This window comes from Cotesia typhae, unplaced genomic scaffold, assembly GCF_013202065.1.
Source record: "Cotesia typhae breed Kobodo isofemale line unplaced genomic scaffold, CoteBio_Ctyphae contig_123, whole genome shotgun sequence".
Classification (NCBI taxonomy): Eukaryota; Metazoa; Arthropoda; class Insecta; order Hymenoptera; family Braconidae; genus Cotesia; species Cotesia typhae.
This window is the reverse complement of record NW_027423715.1, coordinates 2,040,352-2,068,197: the sequence shown is the minus strand read 5'-3', so window position 1 is coordinate 2,068,197 and position 27,846 is coordinate 2,040,352. Positions and strand designations below refer to the sequence as shown.

General features: G+C 28.8%; 2 protein-coding genes across 7 annotated transcripts in view; both read right to left on the bottom strand.

The window, feature by feature from the left end:
* The window catches only part of Fhos (Formin homology 2 domain containing), a 133,358-nt gene that overhangs the window by 24,183 nt on the left and 81,329 nt on the right, over positions 1-27,846 (bottom strand). For all 6 annotated transcript variants that reach the window (XR_012480243.1, XR_012480246.1, XM_074252144.1 and 3 more), the window contains 3 exons: positions 17,353-17,411; positions 7,418-7,485; positions 4,412-4,517 (listed from right to left, as the gene is read on the bottom strand). Coding sequence is in view for 4 of the 6 variants with exons in the window: in XM_074252144.1 (XP_074108245.1) it covers positions 4,412-4,517; positions 7,418-7,485; positions 17,353-17,411 (233 nt within the window). In the remaining 2 variants the exon portion in view is untranslated. The remainder of the gene's footprint in view (positions 1-4,411; positions 4,518-7,417; positions 7,486-17,352; positions 17,412-27,846) is intronic.
* On the bottom strand, positions 10,024-11,946 carry LOC141533346 (uncharacterized). The gene is made up of 2 exons (XM_074252176.1): positions 11,207-11,946; positions 10,024-10,851 (listed from the first exon to the last, which is right to left on the bottom strand). Exon 1 carries the CDS (start codon positions 11,824-11,826, stop codon positions 11,209-11,211), a length of 618 nt encoding a protein of 205 aa, XP_074108277.1. The 5' UTR covers positions 11,827-11,946; the 3' UTR covers positions 10,024-10,851; positions 11,207-11,208.

Sequence of the window (27,846 nt, the reverse complement as noted above, 5' to 3'; positions counted from 1 at the left end):
ATTTATTCGTATTGAAAAGTAATCGTTTTTTGATACTGAGTTAATTAAGTAGCAGTAGATTTTTTTTTTTTTTTTAGTTATAAAATAAGATTTTGTTAATAAATTGTGTTTACTTTATTTAGCTGAAAACTTTAATTAACTTAGAAAACGTGAATAATTTATTTTCCTTATGGAATTAGCAGTGGGTATAAATTTTCAAAAGAAATGTTTGAGATGAGGAATTTTATTTACAACAAAGGCTATAAAGATGAAAATAACTCGAGTTGTATCAAGCTTTTTCCAAAGGTAGTAAGTTACTGAAGGGTTAATTTATTCATATATAATAAAGCTTTTTTCACTCCTTTGAAATTTTACTCTAGCAAAAAGTGAAACAAAATGCATAAAAAATTCTGCAATACTTTCTTTCTCGAGTGTAATCATCTCCAAGTTATTTACATACTTAAGCTGTGTTATAAAAAAATTTTTTTATAAAATTCAATAATAGTTCAGAGGAAATTTTGGATAGTAATTATGTGTTGTTAAATGATTCATTCATTATCTTTAACGCTTTTCAGGACTTTATCAAGCGCTGTAAATAGAAATACAATAATTAAAAAATATATACACTGAATTTTTGAAAATTATTCATTTTCATAGCCAGAAATTCGAATGTTAAATTTTGAAAAATTAAAAAAAATAAAAATAAAATTTTTTTTCACAAATTTATACATTAAACATATTTTTAAGTTGATTAAAAAAAAAATTTTTTTCTACGTTCTTTTGGCATTAATAACGCGAATTATTGTCCAAAATTTCATATCAGCTATTATTGATAATATGATAAGTAAATAAGATGATCATAAATCAAATCAATTGAAAAAAAAAAAAAATTATTTGAACCGTTAGAAAAAATAAAGTAAAATTCAAACCGATAACAGATAATTAAATAAAATTAATCAAACAGCTGATCGGGCAGTAAGTATAAAATTAAATTGAAAGGTGAATATTAAATATAAAATATATATTTAATAACTACGGTGTAATTATTATCGCGATGAAAGCCCGGTTATAGTCTTTCTCTGCAGGTGGGATGTGGGAAGAGTAGTGTGAATTATTTCACGGCTTAATCAATGCACACCCCGAAAGGGACGAGGACGAGAATGAGACTGAGGTGGTAACAGAAGAGGAACAGAAGCAGAAGCAGAGAACCAGCAAGTGGATGAGGATGAGAACTAGAGGACTAGATGAGAATGGGAATCAAGCGAGTAGAGGTTGAGTCGTTCCATCGCGCGAAGGGGTTGGTCTGAATTTTTTAATCCTTTTTTTACTCTTCTAAATTGCAGCATGCTACCGCCGGACAGAGTAACTTTAATTAAACTATGCTTCGTATACAAGTTCCAGCCCATTTGTTATAGTCGCTTTTACAGCATCCCGATTCCCTGGTACCTTCTATGTCCTCCCTCTCCCTAATCGGTACTTTTATCCTTATCCTCACACCCTCTTGTCACCTTATACTCTCGGCAGGCTCTTTTGCCTCCTGTCTCTTTCGAGGCACTTGTAAGTCTCACTTCAACTTGTTCACGCATTCACCTTCTTTCTCCCGGCTGCTACCACTTCTGACCCAAGTCACTCAAGATTTATGAAGGGTGAAATGTACACACGCACACTCTGTGTGTTTTTTATATAGTTGTAAAAAATAGGGGTATATGTTACTAAACTAGTTATACTTGCTAAAAGTAGTGGAGTAGTCATGCTTGATACTTTTTGTCATTTCATACGTCTCATCTCGCGATTAAATGAAAAAATACTACATATACACCGAAATTGTCTTTGCAAAGCTTCATTTACTTTTTTATTGCTTCATTTCAAAGTTACTGGTGTCTTACACGGAAAAAATAAAGTGGTTACATTTACAATTCTACAGAATATAAGTAACCTTTACTTTTTTTTTTAAATCGTAAATGATACTGCATAAAATAAAAATAATTGCTATTTTTTTGCATTGAGAAAAAAATTAACTTGATTCAAGAAAAAAAAATCTTGATCTAAAGTTTGTCTTGATTCAAAATAATAAATTTTAAAGCAGTTAAAAGTTACTACAATTTATTATTAGTTCAATAATTTTTTAGCTTTGATTCAAGACGAAAAAATTTTTAAAACGATTTATTTTTTTATTCACTTTCGAATAATTACTTTGTAAGTAAAACTCTATTGAGAAAAATAAAATAAAATAATTTAACAAGTAGATCTTAATAAATTCCTTCATTAAAAATGAACAAACTATCAAAATGACAGCTGGAAGTAATTAATATTTCATATCAAAAGAATGAAATTTAAATTAGAATAGAATGAAATTTTAATTCTATGATTAATTTATCTCGTGAAAATTCCAAGGAGTTTTTTGTCATGTTTCCTTCTGCGTATAAATGATATGACAAAGGAAAATTTTTTCAATTTGATGAAAGAAGAAAAAGAAGAAGCTTATATTCTGACGCAAAACAATGCTCTAAGAGTTTTTTTGTTATTATAATGGTAATAGTAATTAAAAAAATGATACTGAAGGGTAAATCGAGCGTAAAATGAATCGGAAATTCGGGAGATAATTTAAAATAATTTTGAGGATTCACTCTCGTGAAATCCACTCAATTATATGGGTGACTGTTGGTAGGGGTGCTCGGACGGCGGCCCGGTTCGCTGGATGCTTGCTCGAATGCAGATAATCGTGCTTTAAACTACAAACGTTATCATTACACAAACCGCGAATGATTACGTAAAAGCTGATTAGTCCTAGATTGAATTAACGAAGCGTTATAATTTGTAAATATTATACGCGCTGATATTACTATTTATCAATATTTTAATCGCTGTTACTGGTGCGTCGATAATTATTATAATTAAAATTTTATATATTAATAGCTATAATATTTAATTGCGTTTATGGTTTGTAATATTATATTTAATTATACACCGGTTGCTCTAATGGAAAACAATTAGAGAATTGTTTATTCATTTTTCTCGCTAAATACATATTCAAAAAATCTGCAAGAGTTTATATTAATCTCTACTGTTATACAAAAGGAATAAATTTAAAAAACCGCAACCAATGAATTTATTAAATGAGCATCCGCTGCGGAATTTTTCCCACTTTATTCACCCGACATTAATTACAATAAATTGACTTGGAGCTCACCAATAATAAATTTTGAATATTATAGTAATTAATTTTTTAAAAATTAATTGGCTTCAATTTATGATGATGAAAGACCCAATAAATTATCATCGGACAACAGCTGTACGCAATAACGTACCGTCGTATTTTTTGATAGTCATTAATAATCATATTAATTAATGATTCCTGTTTGCCAATAAACACGTTATTATAATCATTTTTATTTTTAATAAAAAAATCTCAATGATCCGATGAATTTTATTTTTAAAAAAATTATTTGGCAGCAGTATTGAAATTTTAATAAATATTGATTGTAAAAAATTGTAATGATGTAAAAATTGAAGTTTTCTTAGAAAAAAAAATAAAACTATGATTACGATTTTTTTAAAATATTTTTTTAGTACTAATTTATTTAAAAAAAAAAAAAAAAAAAAAAAAGTCAGATGTCGCTTATTACAGGATGATGTAATTTTTTTTTTTTTTTATTAAAAATTTTTATTATTTTTGTATGGAAAAAAATTATTTTAATTCAAAGCAATGAAATTCTTAAAAATAATATTTTTGATTTAAGATTGTTCTCTCTTGAATCAAGTTAATTTTTTTATCTTTTTAATCAAGTTATTTTTAGTGTGGAATATTTATAATTCAATAAAATCTAGTAAAAAAGCTTGAAATTTCATTGAATAAAACAAAATCGATATGATTGGACCGTAGGTCGAATAGAATTAGTGAGACGGACTGTTTATAAGGAATGAAATTAGCCGGGGTCGGGTTGACTAGCTGAAACCCATTGCCTTACGAGCCAGTGATCGTTGCAGTCAGAAACGTTGGCTTTGAATCTCCTCGATAATAAACTTATGCACTTAAGCCTGATGGATCTTGAACTACAACTATCTCTATATCTATAACTATAACTTGGAGTGATTTACCCGAATTTGTGACTAAGACTGTACCGAGGAACCAGCGAACTTTGAGATGGACTATTTAATGTAATTAATAGTTGCTCAACTGGGCAAATTGCACGTGGCAAATAACCAATAAATGCTTGCATAAACTCTACTAAGCCTTCATCTCTTTCTCTTCCTCTCTCTATCGACTCTTAAACTTACACCACACACTGTGCACCACTGATATTTCGTCTACAAGAGTTTAATAGTTAGTATGGTGGTAACCGATATCATATCACATCGGTTAAATATCCAGTGTACGGTACATTGACTATGTGTAAACATAAATATTAATGGATCGCAATTTAGTATTCACCTCTGAGTATGTAATTCTGGTAATTCTGGTCCGCTTCATTCCCGACCTTGATGAGACATGCCAACCCATCATTTTGCACAAACTCGTGCACTAGATCTTTATCCTCCTGCAATGAGAAAAAAATTTACTTTTAATTATTATTTTTATTTATTTATTTTTTAGGAGTATAATTAAGATAATTATTTGGGTGCGTTTATTAAAAGTACTTAACATTTTTAATTTTAAATTACTCTGAAATGAGCGTCATTTAGTTTTTAGTGTAAGTGCTCCATGTTTTAGTGAAAAAGATCGGGGATATTTCATTAAATGTAATGAAATTAAACTAAGTTTTTAATTTATCAAAAAAATTCATTTTTATTTTTTTATTTTTGAGTCAATGGCCACAAATTAATAAAGTTAATATTCGGAGAGATATTATATTTAAACTATTAATTGAGGAATTTTTAATTGATTTTAATTTTTGTTTTTAGATAATGATTTTTCTAACTTGTGTAAAAATGTTTCAAGATTAAAATTTTTTGCGCATACAGTGAAAAAAAATTAATTTAAGTAAATTTTATGACATTCAAAGATTTTACTTGATTAAAGACAATAAAAATATTTTTATTGATTTAAAAATTATTCTCTTGAATCAAATCAATTTTTTTTTTGAGTATACTTAATTGCATTTACATTAAAAAAATTTATTTTATTTTAAAATCAATGAAATAAAAGATTTTTTAATTTTCAATGAATTTTAATTTAATAAAAATCTTATTACAATTATGTACTAATTGTTATTTGCGTGGAAACATGAAAACTAATCCAACCCGTATTGATTATACTCGAAATCTGATAATGATAATTAACATAACACAATAATTTTCACTGATGATGATAATCGAAGCGTAACAAATATTACTAACCGAAAAAAAAACCGAGTTATGTTACAAATGTTCTACGCCTTGTATTACTCGCCTCAATTAGTGTAACGCCGTATTTATAGATCATTTTGATTACGAAATAAAATCCGGATCATTAATCAGTAATGAAGAAATAATAGTATTACCCTAATTATTAATCGAGTTTTATTATTGATTATGACTGAATCGAAGCAGAAGATGTCCGTAAAAATTGGCAGAGTGTAAATAAATGACTGATGAGATAAGTCGAGATGAAGAAACAAGGCAAAAAAATTCCATAATTGCGGCTCAGACTAGTTGAACTCGGTAATATTGGTATTCTCTTTCTCTTGACTGGGGATAGCCGCACGAATTGTTGAGAAAATCACGAAATTCTACAAGCATTCGAGATGGAGAACTCCTGTTCTTCTCCACCTCTTCTATATCCTTCAATTTCACTAACTCAACCACCCTCAAATATACTGTAAATATATATATATATATATATATATATATATATATATATATATATATATATATATATGACAGTGCTGCACTCGGGAATCCATCGGTTCGATCTCGCGAAATCCGTATTCGTCAGCTTTCTCTTCAATTCTCTTTCTTCATCGATATCTATATGTATTGAATTGTATATATGGTTTATGTATGTATAAAGTTTACTGTATCAGTATTGGAATTTCAGGAGGTACGTCGAACCCACGAAAATTCAATTAAATCGCGGATTAAGGCGTCAGATTAAATGTTAACATTGGACATGTCCCATGAGCTTGAACGGGGAATTGGATATTACGTTATCAACTATTAATTGGGTAAGATATTAATTTACAATTACATTAGATACCTTCACGCAGTATAGTTAATAATAATAATAATAATAATAGTAAATAAAATAATACAATTATTAAGTTGAATTTGATTAACAGTCGGTGCAATTCCGAGGTTAGAAGGTTTATTTATCAATGATTAAGATCAATATTTATTGAGTTTATTGTTGGTTTAAGGACTCGAAACTCGTATAGATAAATGTACCTAAGTATATTATAACGTAGAAAATGATTATAATAAATTTATTTTAGATAGAAATCTATATATTAAAAAATTGTCATATAAATATAGTAGAATTATTCCGCATTGACTTTCCGGCAATATTTTTTTTTCTCGACAATAAAATTGGAATAAAAAAAAATTTTTGATTTTATTTTATTCAAGAATTTATTTATTCGATTTGAGAAATTTTTGTTTACAAAGATCTTAACTTTTTTGTCAAAGTACTCGAAAATTGTAAAATTTTTCATTTAAATTTTTTATAAGATCAAAATCAGTGAATGTAAGTATTTATACAGATGAAAAAGTTTACTTGAACGAAGAAAAATGTAAGAAGCGAAGTTGTTTTGGAAGAAGAAGAAATTTTCATGGAGAAAGAAACTTCAACTTAATTCAAGATAAAAATTTTTTTTTCTGTGTATGAATTGAAGATATTTTATTTTTAAAATTAATAATTATTGTCAGTCACAACTTTGCGTAAAATAATCACACGGGTTGGCTAATTTTTATTATTGCTAATATTTAAAATTCTATAAAATAAATATTTAAAAATGCTTGAGAAAGATTTTGTTCCCAGTTGGTTATTTAAAAAAGTATTAGTGGAAATTCTTATTTTATGAGATGAGATAAAGAGTAAAGAGTAAAGAGTAAAAAGAAGAAAGAAGAAAAAGAGTAAACATTTATTGAATGGGAAACAAAACGGATGACGGTAGAATGCAAAAGAAAATGGTCGTGCTGTCGCCTCACAAATATTTACTCGGGCAAACCAGCTAAGCGAATGAGGAGAAGAAAAGTTGGATGAAGAATAAAAAATGTGAGGATGAGGATGCTAAAGAGTATATAGTGTAGAGAGTGGAGAGAGGAGAGAGGAGAGTTATAAAAAGGTATAGTACTGTTGTATAGATAAGGTTATAATATAGAGACTCGCGATATGAAGTTTGTGTGAGTGCAAAGGGACAAGGAGGTTGGGAGAAAGAACAAGAGAGATAAAGATAACGTATGAGACGTGGGGGCGAGAGTAAAGAACAAGTCGGGTTTAAAAATAGCCAGTGAAACTCACCTGAAAGATCTGCTTGAGAGAGAAGAGTGCACGTCTTAGTTCACGGCCTTCGCTGTTCAGCAATTTCTCTGTAAAAACACAACAAACCGTTTATTACAATAATTATTCAGATGTGTTCCAAGCAGATGTCTTTTTGTACTTTTATGCAAATAAATATTAATTTCATTTTATTTAACCACCTCACTCTTCTTTATTATTATCATTATCATCATCACAATCATTATAATTACAATCATAACCACAATTATCGTCATTAAAACTTTCTTTCTGCTGGACCGGGGCATTTTCCGAGAAAATAATAATAATAATAATAATGAAAAAATTAAACTTTAAGTTATTATTGCCCGCAAATTCCCATTAAACTTAAACGTAAATGAATTACTCAAAGATCTATCGCCACTCGATAAATTTTCAGCCTCCGCTATTCCAGTTAATTTAAAAGTTACATTATGAGGGTCAAATATTACGTGGTTTGAAATTTAATATCGTTCAGCCAAGAGGTAAAGAATTTTTATCGGGAAAAAATTTTAGAGGTTTTTTTTTTTTAAATTTTAACTGCTCAAATAATATTTTACCTAAGGTCTTTTATTTATTTTTTTAAATATTTTATAGGGTAATTTTTTTATAAGTCTATAGGGCATTTCACCAATTTATTATATTGTAATTGTTACACATATTCAGAAAAAAAAAAAAAAAAAAAAAAATAGGAAATGTGTGTTAATATTGATTGAGATAAAAAATTTTAAGAGAGAAAATATTTTTTATGATAGATAATTTAATTATTTTATTAATATTATAATTAAATTATTATTTTACATTTATTTAAATTTTTGTCTTTATTTAAATATTTTATATAAAAAATAAGAGCAAAAGTAATTAATTAATTAATTAAACACATATAGAATTCAATTTTGTTAATTATCAGTGCGGATTCTGCAATTGGAATTAAAAGTAAAAAAGAATTGTATATATGGATATAAATCAAGCTGGTAATATATGCCAGTCCAATTGTTTGACGTTCGTTACATTCACTCGTTTATTTACATTAAAAGTCGTTGACGCGTTGCAATTAGCGAACGGTATAAGCATGACATTAATTAAATGTGATCAATTTTTGCATACTGAAATTTTCGAGGTTTTACCGTTTTTATATCTGCGCTTGGTATTTAAATAAAAAGTTTATTTTATCTTATGAGATTGTATTGTGTTACTTTGCTTTGAGTTAAGTAATTAATATAATGCCATTTCTGATTATTAAGAGTTAAAAGCATTGAGCATTAGGCATTAAGAATATTTATATATTTAGTAACACAATGGAGTGTTTGTTGTAATATAATTTATTTAAGGACTATTAAGATTCTCTGGGTAATTATTTAGCGTACTTTGGGGTAGTTTGAGGTTGTTTAGAGTATCCGAACAAAATTATTTTGGACAACAAAGTTATAATGTAGAAATCCCTGAGATAAATTGAGTTAACAAGGAGTGAGAGAGAAGTTTCGCGATGGTGGATGGTTGAAGTGTTATAGTTTTAGTTCTATTTATGTAAATATATGATGTGACGGCTAGCGAAAAATTTAAGCACATATATGTTGTTGTTGTTTTGAATTTTACAACATCCGCAGTTTTGTTATCTTGTTAGGAAACTGTATAATTTAATTAATAATTATGGATTTTTGTCGAAAAGTTGTGTTTGATATTTGATCATTTTTTTATAAGAAGAATTATCGGCAGAAAATGTTTTAATACGGCTTTATCAAGCTTTATATACTTATGTAATACTGATAATAATACATGGAATAAAAATCTTGTCAAAATTATAGAAAAATCTGTCAAATTTACAGTTTTACTCCTGTAAAATTTAAATTTGCTCAAAACTAATTTTTACTCTCTTAAAATTTTTAATTTACATTTTTATAAATGTTATTTTTTCATTAGGAAAAAAGTAAATTTATTATGTGAAAAAAATGTAAATTGAGCAATGGAAAATTTTTAAATTTTACATTCGAAAAATTCATTATAGAAAATTGTGTAATAGTACATTACGTGCCTAGGGAGGAAAGTAGGACATTGCAACCCGCGCGATGTTGTCACCCGAGCCGAAGGCGAGGGTGACAAAAGCGGGGGTTGAAAATGTTCTACTATCGTCCCGTGGCGCGTATACTATTTTTCATCATACCAGGACCGAAAGTTCGATAATAATTCTACAAAATAAATAAAGACAAATGAGGTTAAAATAAATATATAAATTTACATAAAGTTCAATATTTTTTATATAACATACTTATTGAAGTAAATCTTAAATTAATATTGAGATCCAGGGATAGAATCTCGATGGGGTCCAGGGGCGAAGCCCCGGCGGGGGGTGGGGGGGGCAGTCGCTAAAAACAAATAAAAAAAAAAAAAAAAAAAAACAAAGATAAATCAGATAATAAATGCAAAGTAATTAATATCAATTAACAAAAAAACAATTTTTTTTTATTTTTAAAATAAATTTAAAAAAAAAAAACAAAAATAGTAATGTGAACATTTTAAACGATTCACATAATTATACTTCATATAATAATACTTGTTAGTAAAGAGAATAGGATGCATATTAAACGTTTGAAACATTGAATATTACTATTGATACAATAATTAGTAGAACTTAATTTTTAAAACAGTAAATAAAATTGAATTTAATGCAATCAAATAGTATAATTAATTCTCTTTGTCTTCATGATAGTGAAAATGGAATTCAAATTTACAATTTTCAAATTTGATATTTGCATTTTCAGGAATACTTTTTAAAATATTTTGGATATCATCATTCTTCAGAGCAATTTTTTTCCTCCGCTTCGCATCAAGCAGTCCACTATCAGAAAAGCGAGCATTCGGTCGGACAGGTTTTGACGAGGATTTTGAGTGCTCAGTTTTTTTTTCCTCGATTGGAGCTGAGAAATCATAATTGAAATAATCCATTATCAAATCATGATCCATTTCAAGCGGTGAAGATACATCCGATGATGCTCTGGATGTATTATTTAAAACTGTTGAATTTATTGGACAAGTAGATGATGATGTTGTTGTTGTTGTGTGAGCTGTTGTTATCGATGTAACTGTATTTGTAACAGCTGATGATGTAATAGGCGTTGAATACATCATAGGAGCTTCTGTCATTAGATGAGTTTTCAATTGCAAGTTTGGTGCTGTTTAAGGGGCACACCTAGTGTAACGGCCTAAAAAAAACGTGATTTTTGGGAATTTTTATTAAAAAAAATACTTTATCAATTATTTTAAAATTTTAAGAATATATTTATACATGTTTTAAGAATACATAATGAAATTTTTGAAGAAAAAAATTAAATATTTTTTAAGTTATCGTCGATCTCTAACGGCGCGAAAAAAAAAAGGTCCTTCACTGCTGCAGTGATTCCGGCCTTCTCCGTGGATGAAATCTAAAAAAAAAACATCTCGTTAAACTAGATAATATTGTCTGTACAATGACCTACGATATAAAAAAAAATCAAAAATTGACAATATGGCGGCGTTTTAAAAAAAATAGTCGAATTTTACCTAAAATTTTGGTCGTTTGTGGCCTGCGAAAATTCGATTTTTGATCAGATCAAAAAATCGATAGGTCATTGTACGGAGAACTATATATAGAACATGTAAAAAAAATTCGATAGTGATCGGATCATTTGTTTTTAAGTAATCACTGCAGCAAATTCGGAAAATGCTGTTTCGAGAAAAACGCGTTTAAAGATAAAATGATCGTTTCCACTGTTATAAGTGGTTTAAAATCATATTTACAGCTAATCTGCTATTCCAGGGCCATATAATACACCTTCCTCTTCTTCGAAAAGGGCTTGTTCAGCTGAAGAAGCTTTTCTTCGAGATGATCGACCTTCTTTTGAAGAAGCCCTTTGGCGATAATCAGCGATTCGTATTCTCGTGTCGTCCTTAAGAGCCGCAAAATCTCTTGCTGCAGGTCCAACTATCACTCCCATTACATTGAATATCTTCAAAATTGACGAATAACCGTCATTAAATATTGCAGTTGCAAAATTATTTGACAATTCAATAGTTTTGAAGCCATTATGAAGATGCTTGGGTGAAAAGTGCCAAAGTAAACCGTTGTAGCTTTCATTGTTGTTTTGAGTATTGTTACCTTTACATCTATCAAGCAATTCATATCGAGATAAGTCTTCATAAATAGGTTTTATAGCTTCTTGTACTTCTGGATCCAGTGGGAGGTAATCGTGTTTAAATGTACTAGTGATTCCTTCAGCTTCCGCGCGGCGATAAGCGCACCAACTTTCAGCGCCTTCTGGACAATTTTTATGATTTGGGTTTTTGTCAGTTGAACAGAAATGATAAAATGTTGCCCAGATTGCTTTATACATTTCATCTACATTATCTTGATTTCTCATAATTGCTAAACCATAATATTTTTGGAGTTTATTTATAAAATTTACAGTTAACTTTTGTGATGTTTTACTTTTTCCTCCTAATTTCTTATTAATGTTCTTTACACTTCGGCAACGTGTTCCCATTCTTTTTTCACATGTAGATAGCATTCCAATTTAGCAACAGGAATATCATAAGGATTCAAATCTATAAGTCCTTTGTGGGTAACGCTATCACCATCACCAATATAGCGGGTATATTTTACACCATATTTACTAATGGAACGACCAAACATGTCTTTTACACTATCCACTTCCATTTTTGAGGCAGATCCTTTATGATTGGCATCACATTCTTCATCGTGTAATGATAGCCATTCCTCATAATCTTCAGGTTCGCTATCTTTTTTTTTCTTCCAAAAACACAACTCTGACAATATGTAGATTTTACGCATGAATCAAGAATTTTCTTGCTGTATTTTCCTGCCAGCGTAACTACTCCGAAACGGGAAGTATGGCCACGTTTTTTCCAGGTACCATCGCCGCTAACAGTCAAATTTGTCTCCGAATTTTCTTTCTTTAATGTAAGCTCTTTTTCTTCATTTATAGCTTGCTGCATACTGAGCTTACAAACAGTTTCGGCTGCAATCTGTAAATTCGTAAAACATCCCGCAAAAGTTTGGTCGTAAAATTTGCATGCTAAATCCATTAATCCACAGAAAAAATTTATCCCATTTATTCCGATGCCCAATAGACGCATCACAGCAACAATACGTTTATTTATTTCAAATGCGTTATTAATCATTGGTCCAGAATTAATATACGAATTGCCACATTCACAAATAATAGCAATTTTGAACCCTAGACCTCTTGAACTTGCTTGATTGAAAGTAACTTTTTTTTGACAGGTTTTACACACCACTAAATTACTAATTGCACTAAAAACTGATAAAAATTGCAAAATACAATATCCATGAGATGGGTCAATCACAACATTATTGTCATTATTTTGTAATAACTTTTCTGCGGACGTACTGGTATTCGCAGTAGATTGCTCAAATGTAAATCTATTTCCGGTAAACTTGCGTTTTTTCGCAATTGATCGATGCTTAGGAACATTGTGAGTTCCTTTTTTATTTGAATATGAAGATTGATCACTCATTTTCAAGAAAATAGCACGTGTAAAATTATGATGCGCTCGATACAACGATCACAATGAGACTAAATGTGTCTGGCTCCGAAAATAATTTACGTGGCAGTAAACGAAAAATTTCTAGAAATTTCTAGAAATTATTATAATGATATATTTTTGTATACCTGAGAGCCAACAATAGAAACTGGAATCGTGTTATAGGGGCTGGAAGAGACAGTAGACTCTGAACAATACTTCAGGTACGTTTCGCAGCTAATGACACTCTAGCTGCCGAGCGGCTGCTCTTTAAAATGTTATTACTCAAAAACTATTTGAGATATCGATTTGAAATTTTAATATGTTATTTTTAAAGGTGTAATCTACCGAAATATGAAAAAAAAAAAAAATCGACTTTTTCGAAATTTCACACTAGGTGTGCCCCTTAAATTGTCGAAGTTAATGTATGTGTCACTGTAGCCGAGGATTGACTAATATTCATAATTTGATCATAAATTTTTTTTTTGTTCCGGATTGAATTTTCAATATATCCACTGGCTACCGCATCTGATCTCCAACCTCCGTGTTGCTTGATTGTCATCATTGAAGCTCCAGAATCAGCCAACAACGTTGTTGACGTACGTCGAAAACTGTGACCAGTATATTTATCGGGTTCAGGTAAATTTAAATATGTAGCAATTTTTTTAGGGACTTGTCCGAATATATTTTTGCCGATGATTTGACGTACACATCGACCCTTCTGAATGTGTAAAAAAAACCTATTCGTATTGAAGTTTTGAGGTCGTAGAGCTTTATACTGCAAAATTGTATTGCGGTATTCCGGGCCAATTACAAAAGTACGAGGATAGTCTGTTTTTGTCTTCAAGATGGTAACAATCAGCTGACTGCCGGTATCTTCGATGTCTTGTACTCGTCGACCATCGACCAGCGACTCCAAATTGTCGGGGGTGCCAAGGTTTTAAATAAATCTTTAAAATATACTAATAAAACATCTTCATTGATTAAATTAATACGATTTGAAGCCTTCCAACTGATAAATTGATCGTAGCAATTTCTGTAGCGTTGCACAGATTTTGAGGGTGCTAAATTTTGGATAATTTCAGCAGCTTCCGCAGCAATATTTCGTCGCATTTCTTCAGCTTCAGACTCTTCAGATGAACACTCCGATGAACTCATAATTTATTTTTTTTATGCACAAGTTTGTTTATTAAGTGATATTTTTATTTAAATTCTCGTAAAAATTACAAAAAACTTTAAATTTATATAAATAATTTTAATTTTTTATCATATTATGAGGGAAATGAGTAACTTTCTTCATGTAAGAAAACAGAAGAAAAACGAACTTTCGGCCTCGGAATGATGAAAAATATATGTCATGGCATAGCAAAGAAATAGTATATTACATAATTGTATTTATATATAAATTTAATAATTATAAAAATTTTTTATAGGTATATAAATAACTGTAAATTTAACAGCTTTTCTTTGTAAATATGACATTATTTAACTGAGTAAATTTTACATATTCATACCTGTAAATTTAACAGTTATTTTTGACAAACATAATATAAAATGGCCGAGTAAAATTTTTACATAACCACTTCTTCAATTTTCACATATAATTTTTTTCCGCGTAGTTATGATAATAATAACAATAATAATGAACATTTAAGTCAAATATCACTTGAATAGTTTGTTACATGTTATAAGAATAAAAAATAATTATAACCTTTTCAAATTTGTATACTAAATAAAATGGTAGTTCATTGACTATTATTGTTGTTATTATACTTAATTATGAGGTCTTTGAATAGATTTGTGAATAAAAATTCCAGTGATGAAGAATCGAGGACAGTATAAAATATACATGTGATATTATATACAGTGTAGTGTAGTGTAGTAACAGAAAATATAGTAATTATAAGCTGAAGAAGAAGCAAAGAAAAAAAATCGGTGAAGAACCGGCTGTTAAATAGCGGTCGTAAGGCCCTTAGGCTCAGAATTAAGCCTTTGACCACTCTGACCCACGTGTTAAATCCGTCATGTCATTATTATCAAATTTTTCATCGCATCTTATAATAGAATATTATTCAGTGTTGAAAAAACCCCGACGATTTATAAATTTTATCAATCAAAATTTGTTTTGATAATTAATAGTCTAACGGTAGAGTAATTGTATCCAAAAATTGATGAATTAAACTAAATTTTATGGTAATTAATTAAGCATGAATTGAATGTTCCATTCAAATGACAAATAAATTTTAGCGGGGATAAAATAAAAGAGAAATTTATTTAAACAATTAATGGTCATTATCTATGTGTATATTAAATAGAAAACATTTGTACGGAACTCTAGAATAATTGGATTCCTATTGACGTGTGAATAACACGTATGTATCGTGAATATTTACATTAATTAAATGGGATTTTCATGCGTGCGTTTTATTGCGGGTATTTAAATTGCAAATGCTCCAGTGAAAATTCAATGATCACTTCGATCACCAGATAATTTATTAATGTTATTTTTTTTTATCATCTACATTTTTATCTATATACATATAGTAGTTAACCTACTAACTAGCTTCTCCTTCCCAACATTCCTCTATTTTTACGGTCGTTATTAAATACACACGAGAGGACAAAGAAACACATGATATCTTAAAAATTTCTTTCTCTAAAATTTTATTGAGATGTTTGACGCACTAAAGATAAGAAAAATTAATTTTTTTTAATTTAATTTTTGTAGTTTACTTTAAAAGTTTTTAGAGAAATGTAGATCAGTAATTGATCTTAGGATTAATTATTGCGATAAATATTTAATATTTTAATAAACAATTTGAGGCTAAAATTTTCATCAAAAGTAAAAAAAAGTCTTGACTCAGGACGAAAAATTCTCGATTGAACCAAAAATGATTTTCTGACTTAAAAAAATTTTATCATCAACCAAGTTAATTGTTGTTCAGTGCAAGTGCGTATAACCCCTTGAAGTAATTAACACACCGAACATGTAAATAATTCAGACAACCCTGAGCCGAAACTCCAAACATCCAGCAGCTTGTCCTCCCTTATTAAATTACCAAACTACATTATTTATCTACTAGCTCTAATAAATTTTTGTCTTCCACCTCACCCGCTCCCGAGTTTAGACTCCAACACACGCAGAGTTTGGGACCGTGTGAACAATGAATATCTTGGGAAATCTAGCAAGTTAATTCGAATCTGGAGCGTTTAGATGGAGTAGTATACACCCTGCATCTTCCCTGTTACTGGTTATCTCCTTATCGTGAAAATTAAATGTTCTTCTGCGACATGGCCTGGAAGTAATACCGAGTCCCTTGTTAATACTTTACTTATACTTTTCCGCCTTTTATTTTTATCCCTCAATTCACCATCGCTACTTCATACTATGCACTGTACATCCACCATCAGCCGTTTAATTATAAATTTCACTGTTAGGTCTACATCCAGGTCAATATATAATGTAATATAATATAGTATAATACAACCCAATTTATTTTTAAAAAACGGAATAATTTGCATAGCATCAGATACACGATACCGTGAAATTTGAATATTATTTCAATAATCAAATTCAATCCAATCCGAGCTAACCCTGTTATATATATTTATAAATATGTATTAGTTCAGATCTGTACATTTATATATATATATATATATATATATATATATATATATATATATATATATATATATATATATATATATATAAATATAAATGTATATTATATAGGAGTTGAATGAAACGGAACTGCATGAAAAGTCCAGTCCAAGTGTTGAGAGAACAAGGGAGCCAATCTGTGTCGTACACACGTACCGTTATGCTCGAATGATCCTCCTGCCGCAGCTGCTTAATCGAGCAATCTCCTCTATCTCGATCCTCGGTGAACTGTATATCTGCCTGTCCGGAGTCCACAGTCCGGATACCATGGTATAGATATAGATATATTGAGATAAAGGAGGAAAGTTATATGTCGTATGGGATACCCTAGGTATTGAGTCCTACAGGAGAGGAATCAAGGAGTTCAGTATTGTTCTGCCAAGTCCTGAAGACTCCACCACTATCATATCTTTGTGCAACATAAACAAGAGCGCGAATAAGTTGACCACAGTGAAATAGTGTAAGTAAAGTTGAGCGCAATAGGGTACAAGGTAGTTGAAGGTAGTAAACTGGTATGGAGGCTAAATATCGATTCTAGTCTACTCTTGTAATTGAGGATGTTCAAATAAATGTTTCTTGTTTGTCGATTATCGTGTGAATAAACTCAACATTTATACTCCTTATCTGCTCCGGTTTTTAAATCAATCAACGTCAGGATTTAGGTTGATGAATATAAATAAGTTGTGGTAGATTTTATGCTTTAAGAATACAAGGTACTTACCGATTATCGTATGCACGCGAACTGATAGCTGCGTTCGGAGGACGATTGAATTTTTCCGGCTGTAACATAAAAGAAAAAGATTTTTAGGTTGTTGTTTTTTATTGTGATTATGAAGTATGATGGCAATTATCGGTAGAAAATTAATGGAAATTGATGGACAGTATTCCTGTAAAGGAATTTTTTAGATGAGCATGTTCGAATTATAGTAAGTATGGAAATTATATAAAAATTAAGAGCTTTTAATGTTTTTAAGGTTTACTTTTAAATTAGTTATTTTTTATCAATTTAAAAACCTCAGGACATCGAAGTCCACTGCAGTATTAATTGAAAAATAACTTACTAATTTTAAACGTGACCATGTTAACTAATTTAAAAGTTGATAACTAATCATTACTATTTATACACTTTGGATATTTTTAAAAAGTAACTGTTAATTATTAATTAGTGGTTTTTAACAAATTAAGTTTTAGAGAGTGGCCTGATTTGATTATCCATTTATCAATAACCGTCAATTTTATTTATTGATATTTATGAATATCAAAATGGAGGACATTAAAAAAATTGGGTCATTTTTCGCTGGTTTTTAACAAAAAAAAAAAAAAAAATAATAAAAATAATTTTTTTTCGAACCTCTAATCCAGAATTATTCCGAAAAGAAAATTTTTTCACTGTAAAGACAATTTAATTTAGTAAATACTATTTTAAACTTAACAAAATGATAAAAATAGTATTTTACAAATGTTAATTTGATTTTTCGTACGATATGACAATTATAAACTCAATTATTTCTCACTTTACACCTTCAATATCTCAACTTTAAATAAAGTGTTAGAAGTAAATTTAGAGATACTAAATTCACAGGATGAAAATCACAGTATCAAAATAAAATATTTCGAATAATTAAATTTAAAGAATTTATAACTAGTTACCAAAATATGTATGTCACTTATCAGGCGGATAGAACGATACTACTATTCGAATACGTCGTATCTCAAATTTCGGCAATATCGAGAATTCGGTTTATTTTTTATCTGTGAAAAACTAAATATAAAATTTAAATCAATTCAATTAAATAATATAATATCATTGAAAATCAAATGAATCTTCAATAATTAAAAAATTTTCACCTTTTTTTGTGAACCATTTGTATAAATTTTGATTTTCAATTAATATGACTGCATATAATGAATAATTAAATAACATGAATAATAAAAATAAAATAAAATAAATTAGATCAACGAACATGAATAATAAAAAAAATATATGATTTAATTCGATCGAACAAAGAGTTAATAAAATTATCAGCACTGAAAAAACAAAATAAATATATTAAATACAGCAAACAAATCAAGCGATGTTTAAATAGTGAAGTACTGTCTGAGTAATTACAATATTAATCACTTAATAGTTGGCGATTGTACATGAGTCTTTATCTATTATGTACTCAAGTCTTTGTTTAATCATTTAAATTGTCGCAATGCTTTACAACGTATGTAGATAGATATGAGTACATCTAAACGGTACCCATGTATGTATGTGTATGTCTATGTAGGGGACATAATGTAACAACTAAACTGCAAAACATCTCCGTGAATTGGGTTAGATTGTCTCGATGACAAGACAAAGCGTCGAAAGGGGAGAGAAGAGTGACGGCTGAGCTCCATCCTATCCTATCGTATCCTCTTTACTATAGATATATAGATATGTAGTATTCTATCCACTTATACTCGACTCGACTACGCTCAACCACATTAGGCCGCAGGCAAACATTCGACCTCGGTTGTAAGATTGAACTTCAAACTCCTGCGAACCTTCCCACACAATCTGTTTGCGTCCATGAGAAAACCATGAAGATTGAAACAATGGATCGGTGGAATAGAACAACAGGGCAAATATAACATTCGAGATGGATACGCGTATTAATTTTTTTATTTTTATTTTTATTTTTATATAAATGTATTATTATATGTAACCGAGTAGAGTATGTACAAGGTGCCATGAAAAAAGTATTTGGAGTAGATGAAGAGGGCAGGTTAATAATGTTTCCGCTCGTAAATGAGCAGCAGGGGAATAAAATATTTCACGTTGAGTATCATTCCGTTCATGTTACATATTCCCTCGGCATATTTTCCCAAGCTATTCAATTAGCTATTCCCCCGTAGCTTTACTTTACTTAACTTACTGTATCTACCCATACCATACCATACCATATACCAGCTCACGGGGTTTTTATTATTTACTTTTTGAATCACTTTTTATCCTAACAACTTTGTACTTTAATTTACCTATATACCTACAAAACTCTGGTTTACATTTTTTTATAATACGCCAATTAGAAGCCTTTATCTCCTCCTTTTTATTACTTAATTACTCCAATTTTTTTTATGCCTGAGATTTTATTTCTTTCGGAAATTAACAACATGGAAAAAATTATTACTTTTATATCTGATTCAATGATTTTTAATAATAATTATTATTTTAAAAAATTAAACTAAGTCTTAACTTTAATTAAACAATAAATTATTACTGTAAATTTACCCGCTGCAATAAAACTGTATCCCACTGAATTTAGTAGTACAAATGCCAGGAAGATGTAACTTATGACTGTTACTATCGGACGAGTAATTCAAGACCCCATGCAACGAAGAAATCACTTTTTGTATAAACTTTTAAAGTTTCATTCAATAATTACCTCGAATAAATTATAATATATTAAGTGACATCTGGAGGAAAATGTTTTAAAATTTTATAACGAGTATAAAAATTAATAATATGAAAATATTTTTATTTCGTACCTCATACTTCATAAAATACGTTGTCGTTAGATATTTGAACCAGCTGATATAAAAAATAACGAGGCGCGAGTTATTTGATTTAATAACTAGCTGTAAAATAGTTGTTTATAAACTGAATATAAAACACCTGTATTATGTGCATAAAATGAAATTTGTTTGAATTTCATTGTCCGTGTGTTGTTATATTGAAGATAAAAATAATGAAAGACAAGTATAAAGTATAAAGTTAATAAAATAGAATGAAGAAAATGAGTAATAAAAAGACAAAGCTCTAATAAAATTCAAGACAGATGTGATTTTACAGTTAGGTAACTTTTGAAGAGATATTTTTAAGAGTAGCGTCATATACTGCTGCTGGAACAAACAAAATAATAGACAATGAATATGATAAGAGAGAGATAGAGAAGGTAGATGGTTGATATCTATTACGATAGATATGAAAGAAACAAAGAGGCGAAGGAATAAACTACCGCTTTCACGACATATTTCTGATTTTCTTTGTCGACTTTTTTTACCGTTAATTTATTTTGCGCAGCTTTTATATCATCGATTGTATTGTATTGTGGATTTTTATGAATCGACATTTGAAAAACCATGGATTTCTATGGCTAGTTTAGCCAATGACCATCAGTAAAAACTAGTAAAAAGCAGGTGCAGCTTGCAACCAGCGATTTCGATAAATCTTAAAGGGAAAAGGGAAAATAAAAAAAAATAAAAATGAAATGAATAAGAGTTACTACTAAATTGAACGGGTTGCAGACTGCACATGCAGCGCACCGATGGATATTGCACCCCATATATACTGACTGGAGGTATAACTTCTATTCCAGTTTCCAGTTTTCACGTCCAACGTACAACATAGTTTTCGAAAGGTGATACGGCAATCATCAATTATTTTTTTATTTTACACTCTCTCATTTTTTTAAATATATTTTTTACTTGCCGAAGCGACTGGGGGATGCTCATGTTGTGGAAAAAATTATTTGGTTTCCCGGGAAACTCACCGATGGTATTTTTGGCTCAAAGATTTACGAGACCCTAGAGAGATTTGCGCTATTCCCTCAATGGCAATTATCACATCTGGTTGAAATCCACGAAATATACAAAACTCTGATTTATATAGAAGTAATACTTTTTTGGATTCAAATTATGAATACACGGATGTGTATCTTTGCTTCATTAAATTTTTTTTGGGCAATGTATGAATAAGTGGGATGATAATTCGAAGAAATGGGATGAAAAATTATTTTGTATTTTAAATAAAATATTTTTTGTTCCAGCTATTGTGTAATTATTAAAAAATTTAATGACAAAAAAAAGTACATGATTTGAATAAAATAATATGAGAGAAATTTTGGAAGCTATGTTAATTTTTTTAATGGGCTGTAAAAATTCTTGGTCACAATCGAATTGTGAAATCACGAAATGTTTTATTTTCAGGGTTTTGATTTTTTAACAAATTATTAAAAAAAATAATTTTAATTTATTTTTTTTATAAAATGAAAAAATAATCAGATTTTTAGTTCTGAAATAAAACGATTAAAAAAATGTCGAAATTATAAGATATTATAATTCAGAATTTCTAATTATTTTGTTTCCAGTTGTCAAAACCCGAAATCAGAGATAATAATCATCTCAATATTTGATTAAAATTTTTCAACCATAGGTATCAATTAAAAAGCCACTAAAATAAACTAATCCATAAATCATAAGCATGGAATAAAATCTCAGTATATAAAGTATATAATTAAATTCTATTCGTCAAATAAAACTCACTATAGATGATTAAAAATTTCACGGTCATAAAATCGAAATATCCGGTGAGTTTTGAATAATTAATTTAATTACCTACTAAAAATAAAAATTCATCTGACTTTCATTGAAAAATACGAACCGGGAACTAATAAAAAAACAAATAAATAAAAATACATCTGTGTAAATTTCTAAAGAACAATATATAAATAACATGACAATTAAATGACTCAAAAGACATAATAAAAATTCGCAGTCACGATTTACACAAGTTTAGGAATGTAAGTGTATGTTGTGAATACTTATGAGAATATAATACATTTTGTGAAAGTAAAATAATAACAATAATAATAATAATTTTATCTTCGGCATTAATAAAGTCTCGACTAACGACAGATATTAAATTTGTCAAAAATTTTGTTTTATAATATGGAATATAGATTAACAAGATTATCCCTCAAGCAATAAAATAATTAATCAATCGTTCTGCGATTCACGAGTACCTGCGACAAGATCGCGCCTCGAATCACGTAATATTAGATTAGTAACAGATGCTATTTGCTATTTCTATTTACTCCTATGCTCCTATGATAGTTGTGGACCGGATAGGATAGGATACGAGTGAAACGGTGTTTATATTAGTTTGGCAACTATCAGCCGCAAGAGAACGCGTCGGATCGTGAGAGTGGTTGCAGTCACCCGCTTGTTCCAATTATTCAAATGCATTGCCGATGGACGACACGTCTCCTCTCGTTGTTGCACCTGTTGCATATCCGTGTGATAAGTCAAGAGTAACTTCTATCCTCACGTTACTTTCGGCAGCCTTGGTTATTTTTAGTTATTATTTATTATCATCATTATTGAACATTGACTAAAAAAAAATTTTTTTTTCGTCGATCTTGTTGTCAATATTATTTCGCATGCAGGTAATTAGAAAGCGAGCAAATAATTTGTATGGAAAAAAAACTTGATTCAAAATGATTATTTTAAATTAAAAATTTTTTTTTTTTCGCTCAAATTAATTTAATTTTTTCATCAAAAAATAACTTTAATATATTTTGTTAAGATTAAAATTAAAAATAGTAATCATATTCGTTTAAAATAAAAATTTTACCAGTCAGAATTCTTAATTGTAATTTTTCTGATTTAAAATTTCAATTTTTTTATTTTAAATTCGAAGCGTCGCGTGTTTATGTCAAACTTTAACAGTTCCTGTTTTCTCAATGTGCCATGCAACTTTCTCAATCGTGGATCGATAAAAAAAAAATCCCAAACCAAGAATATCATTTTAAAAAGCTAAATTATTTTGAATTAAGAAAAATTCAAAACGATGGTCTCGGATTAAAATTTTTTATTTTTAATCAAATAAATTTTTTTTATCCCCGCAATCAGGAAATTCATAATCAATACTCATCTTATGAATTTTTTAAATTAATTAAAATTTTTATTATAAAATATTTACCAGTAAGGAGGCATTTTTAAAAATCCAATCTTAAGAACACTGACACTGTATATCAACTTATAAATTTATCGTAATTTGAAAAAAAAAAAAAAAAAATGAATGGATTGTTATAACTAAAGAGTGAAGCGAAAGCTCAGAGTAACATCACTGAACACTTAATGTTAGTTTAAGTTGAACTTGTGAGGCCTAAGAATTACCTCGACCGACTGCGGGTTGTATCCTCGTCCGTAGCCTTTTACATTACATTCTCTTTACTTATCTGTACTGTATACTGTATACACAAGTACTCATAAATATATATACATATATAGTGTACGGGGTTTAGTAATGGTGAGGAGGAGCACGGCAGTCATCACAAAAGAGAAGAAATACACGACTGGTGGGAGATGAAAACTATTCCTGCGAACTTATATGTGTATATGTATGTATAAATTTTATTCCATTACTCCGTGTGAAATTTATACATTCTTTACGGTTTAAGCACATACATTTTTATTTCGCAGTCTATTGTTATTATTGTTGTTGGTGTTATTGTCTCACTACTGTGGACTTGAACTTATGATACTTGGGGTCATGCTCAAACGTACTATTTTGACATTTTTATTTATTTTTAAATTACACGTCAAGTTTCAATAGAATTTAATTTATGGCTAGTGTTTGATATAAAAATTAAGCTCTAATTTTTGCTGAGAGTATAAATTATTAAGAAATTTTTTAATAAAATTTTAAGTGCATTACTTAAAAATATTAGTGATTTTTTAAGTAATTAAAACAATTTTAAAAATAAATTTTTTTGCTTAAAAATTTTAGATTGAATTTTTATATCATAAATTTGTTTTTTTATTTAGGTGAAAAATTTTTATAAAAACCCTAATGAAAATTTTTTAGCCTAGCGAACATCTTCGTTCTAAAATCAATTAATAATATCCACAATGTTCCTTTTGTCTGACTCATTATTAATTTCTAAATTATTATCAACAAATTTAAGAAATTAAAGCAAAAAAAATGAATAGAATAATCCATAGAAAGTTTGCAAAAAAAAACAACAATAATGTGAATAAAATGTTTAAAAGTAATAAAAAGGAATAATTGTTATTATTGAAGATAATGAAAGTTGTTACCAAAACCAGAAAATGTATAAAAAAGATAGAAAATCATTGAGCACATAAATAACGGTAATTAAAAGTTTTATCAGCAATCAGTACAATGTTTTTTATCTAACTGACTTAGATTATTTATTTGGAATAAAATGAATAGTAATCCAGACATAAAAGTTTAAATAGTAATCTAAGAGGGATTGAGCTGAATCTCTAAGCTGAAAATAATATTAATGAAATGAAATTTAAAATTATACAATTGAATCACAGATATAATAAAACTCATCAATCTCAAGTTGGTTAAGGCAGATAAAGAGTAAGAGTAAAAAGATTTAAATCTTATATTATGGATATCTATCGCAAGTGGAAGGTAGACGGTGGATGACTCGTCAGTGGCTCGTCTCAACTCTAGCATAAACTGGGCTCTCTACTCGCGCCGGCAGCTCATCTCAATGTTTTATATACCAGTGATTGCCCGAAAGATTTTCTCACTTCCTCGACAGCGGAACGGAATTAAGGAAGAATATAAGAATAAGTAAAGCGGCTGCCCTGAGATGTAGGCAAAAGCAAAGAGGATAAAATAAAACCGAAAAATCAGAAAGTTAAGAATGAGAAAGTTGAAAAAAGGAAAAGGAAAATATAAAATAAAAGTACGAGGAATAAAAGAAGCTAAGGCTTTTATCGGTCCGAAACTCAACGTCTAACGATTATAAATGACTTGCTAAAACTTTTTTTATGCTTTATCTTTGTAAATCCCTCGCGAACTGGACTACCGACTACCAGTCGAGTTAGACCGAGCTTCCCGCTAACTTATTCTACTTTTTTTGTCGCAAAACCCTAATAGCAAAGAGAGTTTATGACCAAAAATATATATTTTATGGAATTATTAACACAAAGATGAGATTTTTTTCGTCCAAATTACAGAATAAATTTTTTTGACAAGTCTGTGTGCTACTTATTGTCCAAATTTGCCATTTATGAATTTATCAAGACATATCTATAGATTTAAACTCGTATATAATTTTTCTACCAAAATTAGTTTTGAAAATCTCCGACAGAGGGAACATGATAACTAAATTATCTCGTTGTAAGAGAGTCAAACTTCAAATATTTATTGAATTCAAAACTAAAAAAAATTTTTTTTTTTATTTTACACCAATCAAATAAAATTTTTATTAAATTTCGCTTCTAAAAATAATAAAAATTATCTATGTTATTTTTATTAGAAAATATTATAAATTAAGTTGTTTAATTTATATTTAAGAATAATAAATATTGTGTGTCGAATCTCGACTCAATATCATGTAATATCAATGAAAAAAATTGTTTTACTCATATATGATCAGATTAAGCCATAAACAGAAATTGGCCGTATCAGAAAACTTTTTCACGGGTTATTATTTTTATTCTTATGGTCATGATGATGAATAGATTATGCATTTCGATAGACTTGGATTTGATGAGAACTCAACCACCGTCTAATAATTCATACCGGTATTAAAGCTATCTCTTTGCTTGAAATAAATATCTAAATTATAGGTTTGATATTTTAAATTTTACTTTACAAGTTATTGAACGATTTACCCACAATATTTCAATTATACATTCCAAAGCTGTACAATCAAACAAATTTTTTTTTATTCACTTTTGTGTATCAATTTAACACAATTGTATTAAATCAATGACGAAAAATTTCTTGCAGTGTAAAAAAATAAAGAGTTGATTTAAGAATCAATTTCTTCAACAAATGAATTATAAAGATAAATGGATGGTCAATAAATTCACAAAGACAAATCGAACACTTTAAAACTCGATTAACATCAAATACTCGATAGCAGAAAAAATTTACTCTCTTAAAAAAAAATCTTTTACGTCTTCAACTTATTTTCAAGCAAAAACGTGTCAACAACCCGATAAAAAGTACATCACTTGAATTCCTAGCGGACATTCTACAGTGATTGAAGTTTTTTCAGAATTTCAACTTCAAACACCGGTTACATGTCCTTAACGAAGATTTTTTGCGGTCACAGTATTCTTGCCAAGAAAGAATCCAAGGCTTTGGGTCTAGAACTGGTTGACATAAGAATTATCCAAGAATTTAGCTTCTTTCATTTTTAAATAAAACTCGGACTTGAGATGAATAGTTGTTTGATTAATTTTTTACATTGGTAAATTAATGCAAAGAACTAATAACTCAAAAGGAAGAAGAAGAGACGAAAAGCAAGATTTGGCTTATGCTAATGCTTAAAAAATTTTGTGTTACAATAGATCCGGATGTAGACGAAGAATTCATATAATGACGGGTTACGTCTTCCATTGGTCATCTTCCGCTTTAAAATAGCTACTTGTTAATGCTTAACGTGTGTTTGGTGTCAAAAGCATTCGCTCTGAGTGGATTCAAATGTTCTTTTTATTTGTGAAAGGATCTAATGGATCCACTGCACCGTTTATTTGTTTAGTTTCAGAGAGGGATTTAAATTAAAATATAAATAAACTTAAAAAAAAAAATTTTTTTTTTATCAGCCAAGGTTCACGGGAAATATCTCGAGATATGAATATCTATGGCTTTTTGTTAAATTATATATAGATATTTCTAAATGTATGTGATTGTATATGTGTATATAGTTTTAAATATAGATATATATGGATATCAACGTGCGTGTATGCATTGAAATGCAGCTTGTCGACATTTTTAACATAGCTTACGTAATAAATTTCATTCACTGTCGACGTCAGGATAAAATAGAATATAAATAAAAAAAAATATGGGAGGTAAAAAATAATAAAAAAATTTATCTCGTAATTTTTATCATTCGATTTTTTTTATTTGGTTGTGCTGTACCGAGTTGAGTAAATGCGATAGAATAGGTTTATTTACCGGCGAAAATTGTATTTTTAATAGGTGAATATATAAAAACTATAAATATAAATTTTTTAATATTTATTTTTTCGATTAAAAATTATTGATTTGAAATTTTTAATCGGATTTAAATACGACGAGATTATTAAATTTGATATCATAATAAGCACGTAAGATTTTATGTTTGGTTTATTGAAAGCCTGGGGTAGTGACGAGTGAAAGAGTAAATATTTTAAAAATGTTTGCTCAATTATTTAGACATCATTGAATTAAATTTTAATTTTTCACGCCTCTCGCGAATAAATAAATTAATTTTTATTTGTGTGATAATTTTTTCGAGTTATTTTATTAGTGGAAAGAATTTTTTATGTAAACTTTTTCGGATTTATATTATCTATATAATTAAGAGAATTAAGAAAATTCTTTAACGGGGATATCTGTGTTGTAAAATGGGTTTCTATCTTGAATTTTATCATCAAAATGGATTTGACCTGAATTGTTGCCTTTCTAATGTTATAAATAATTTTT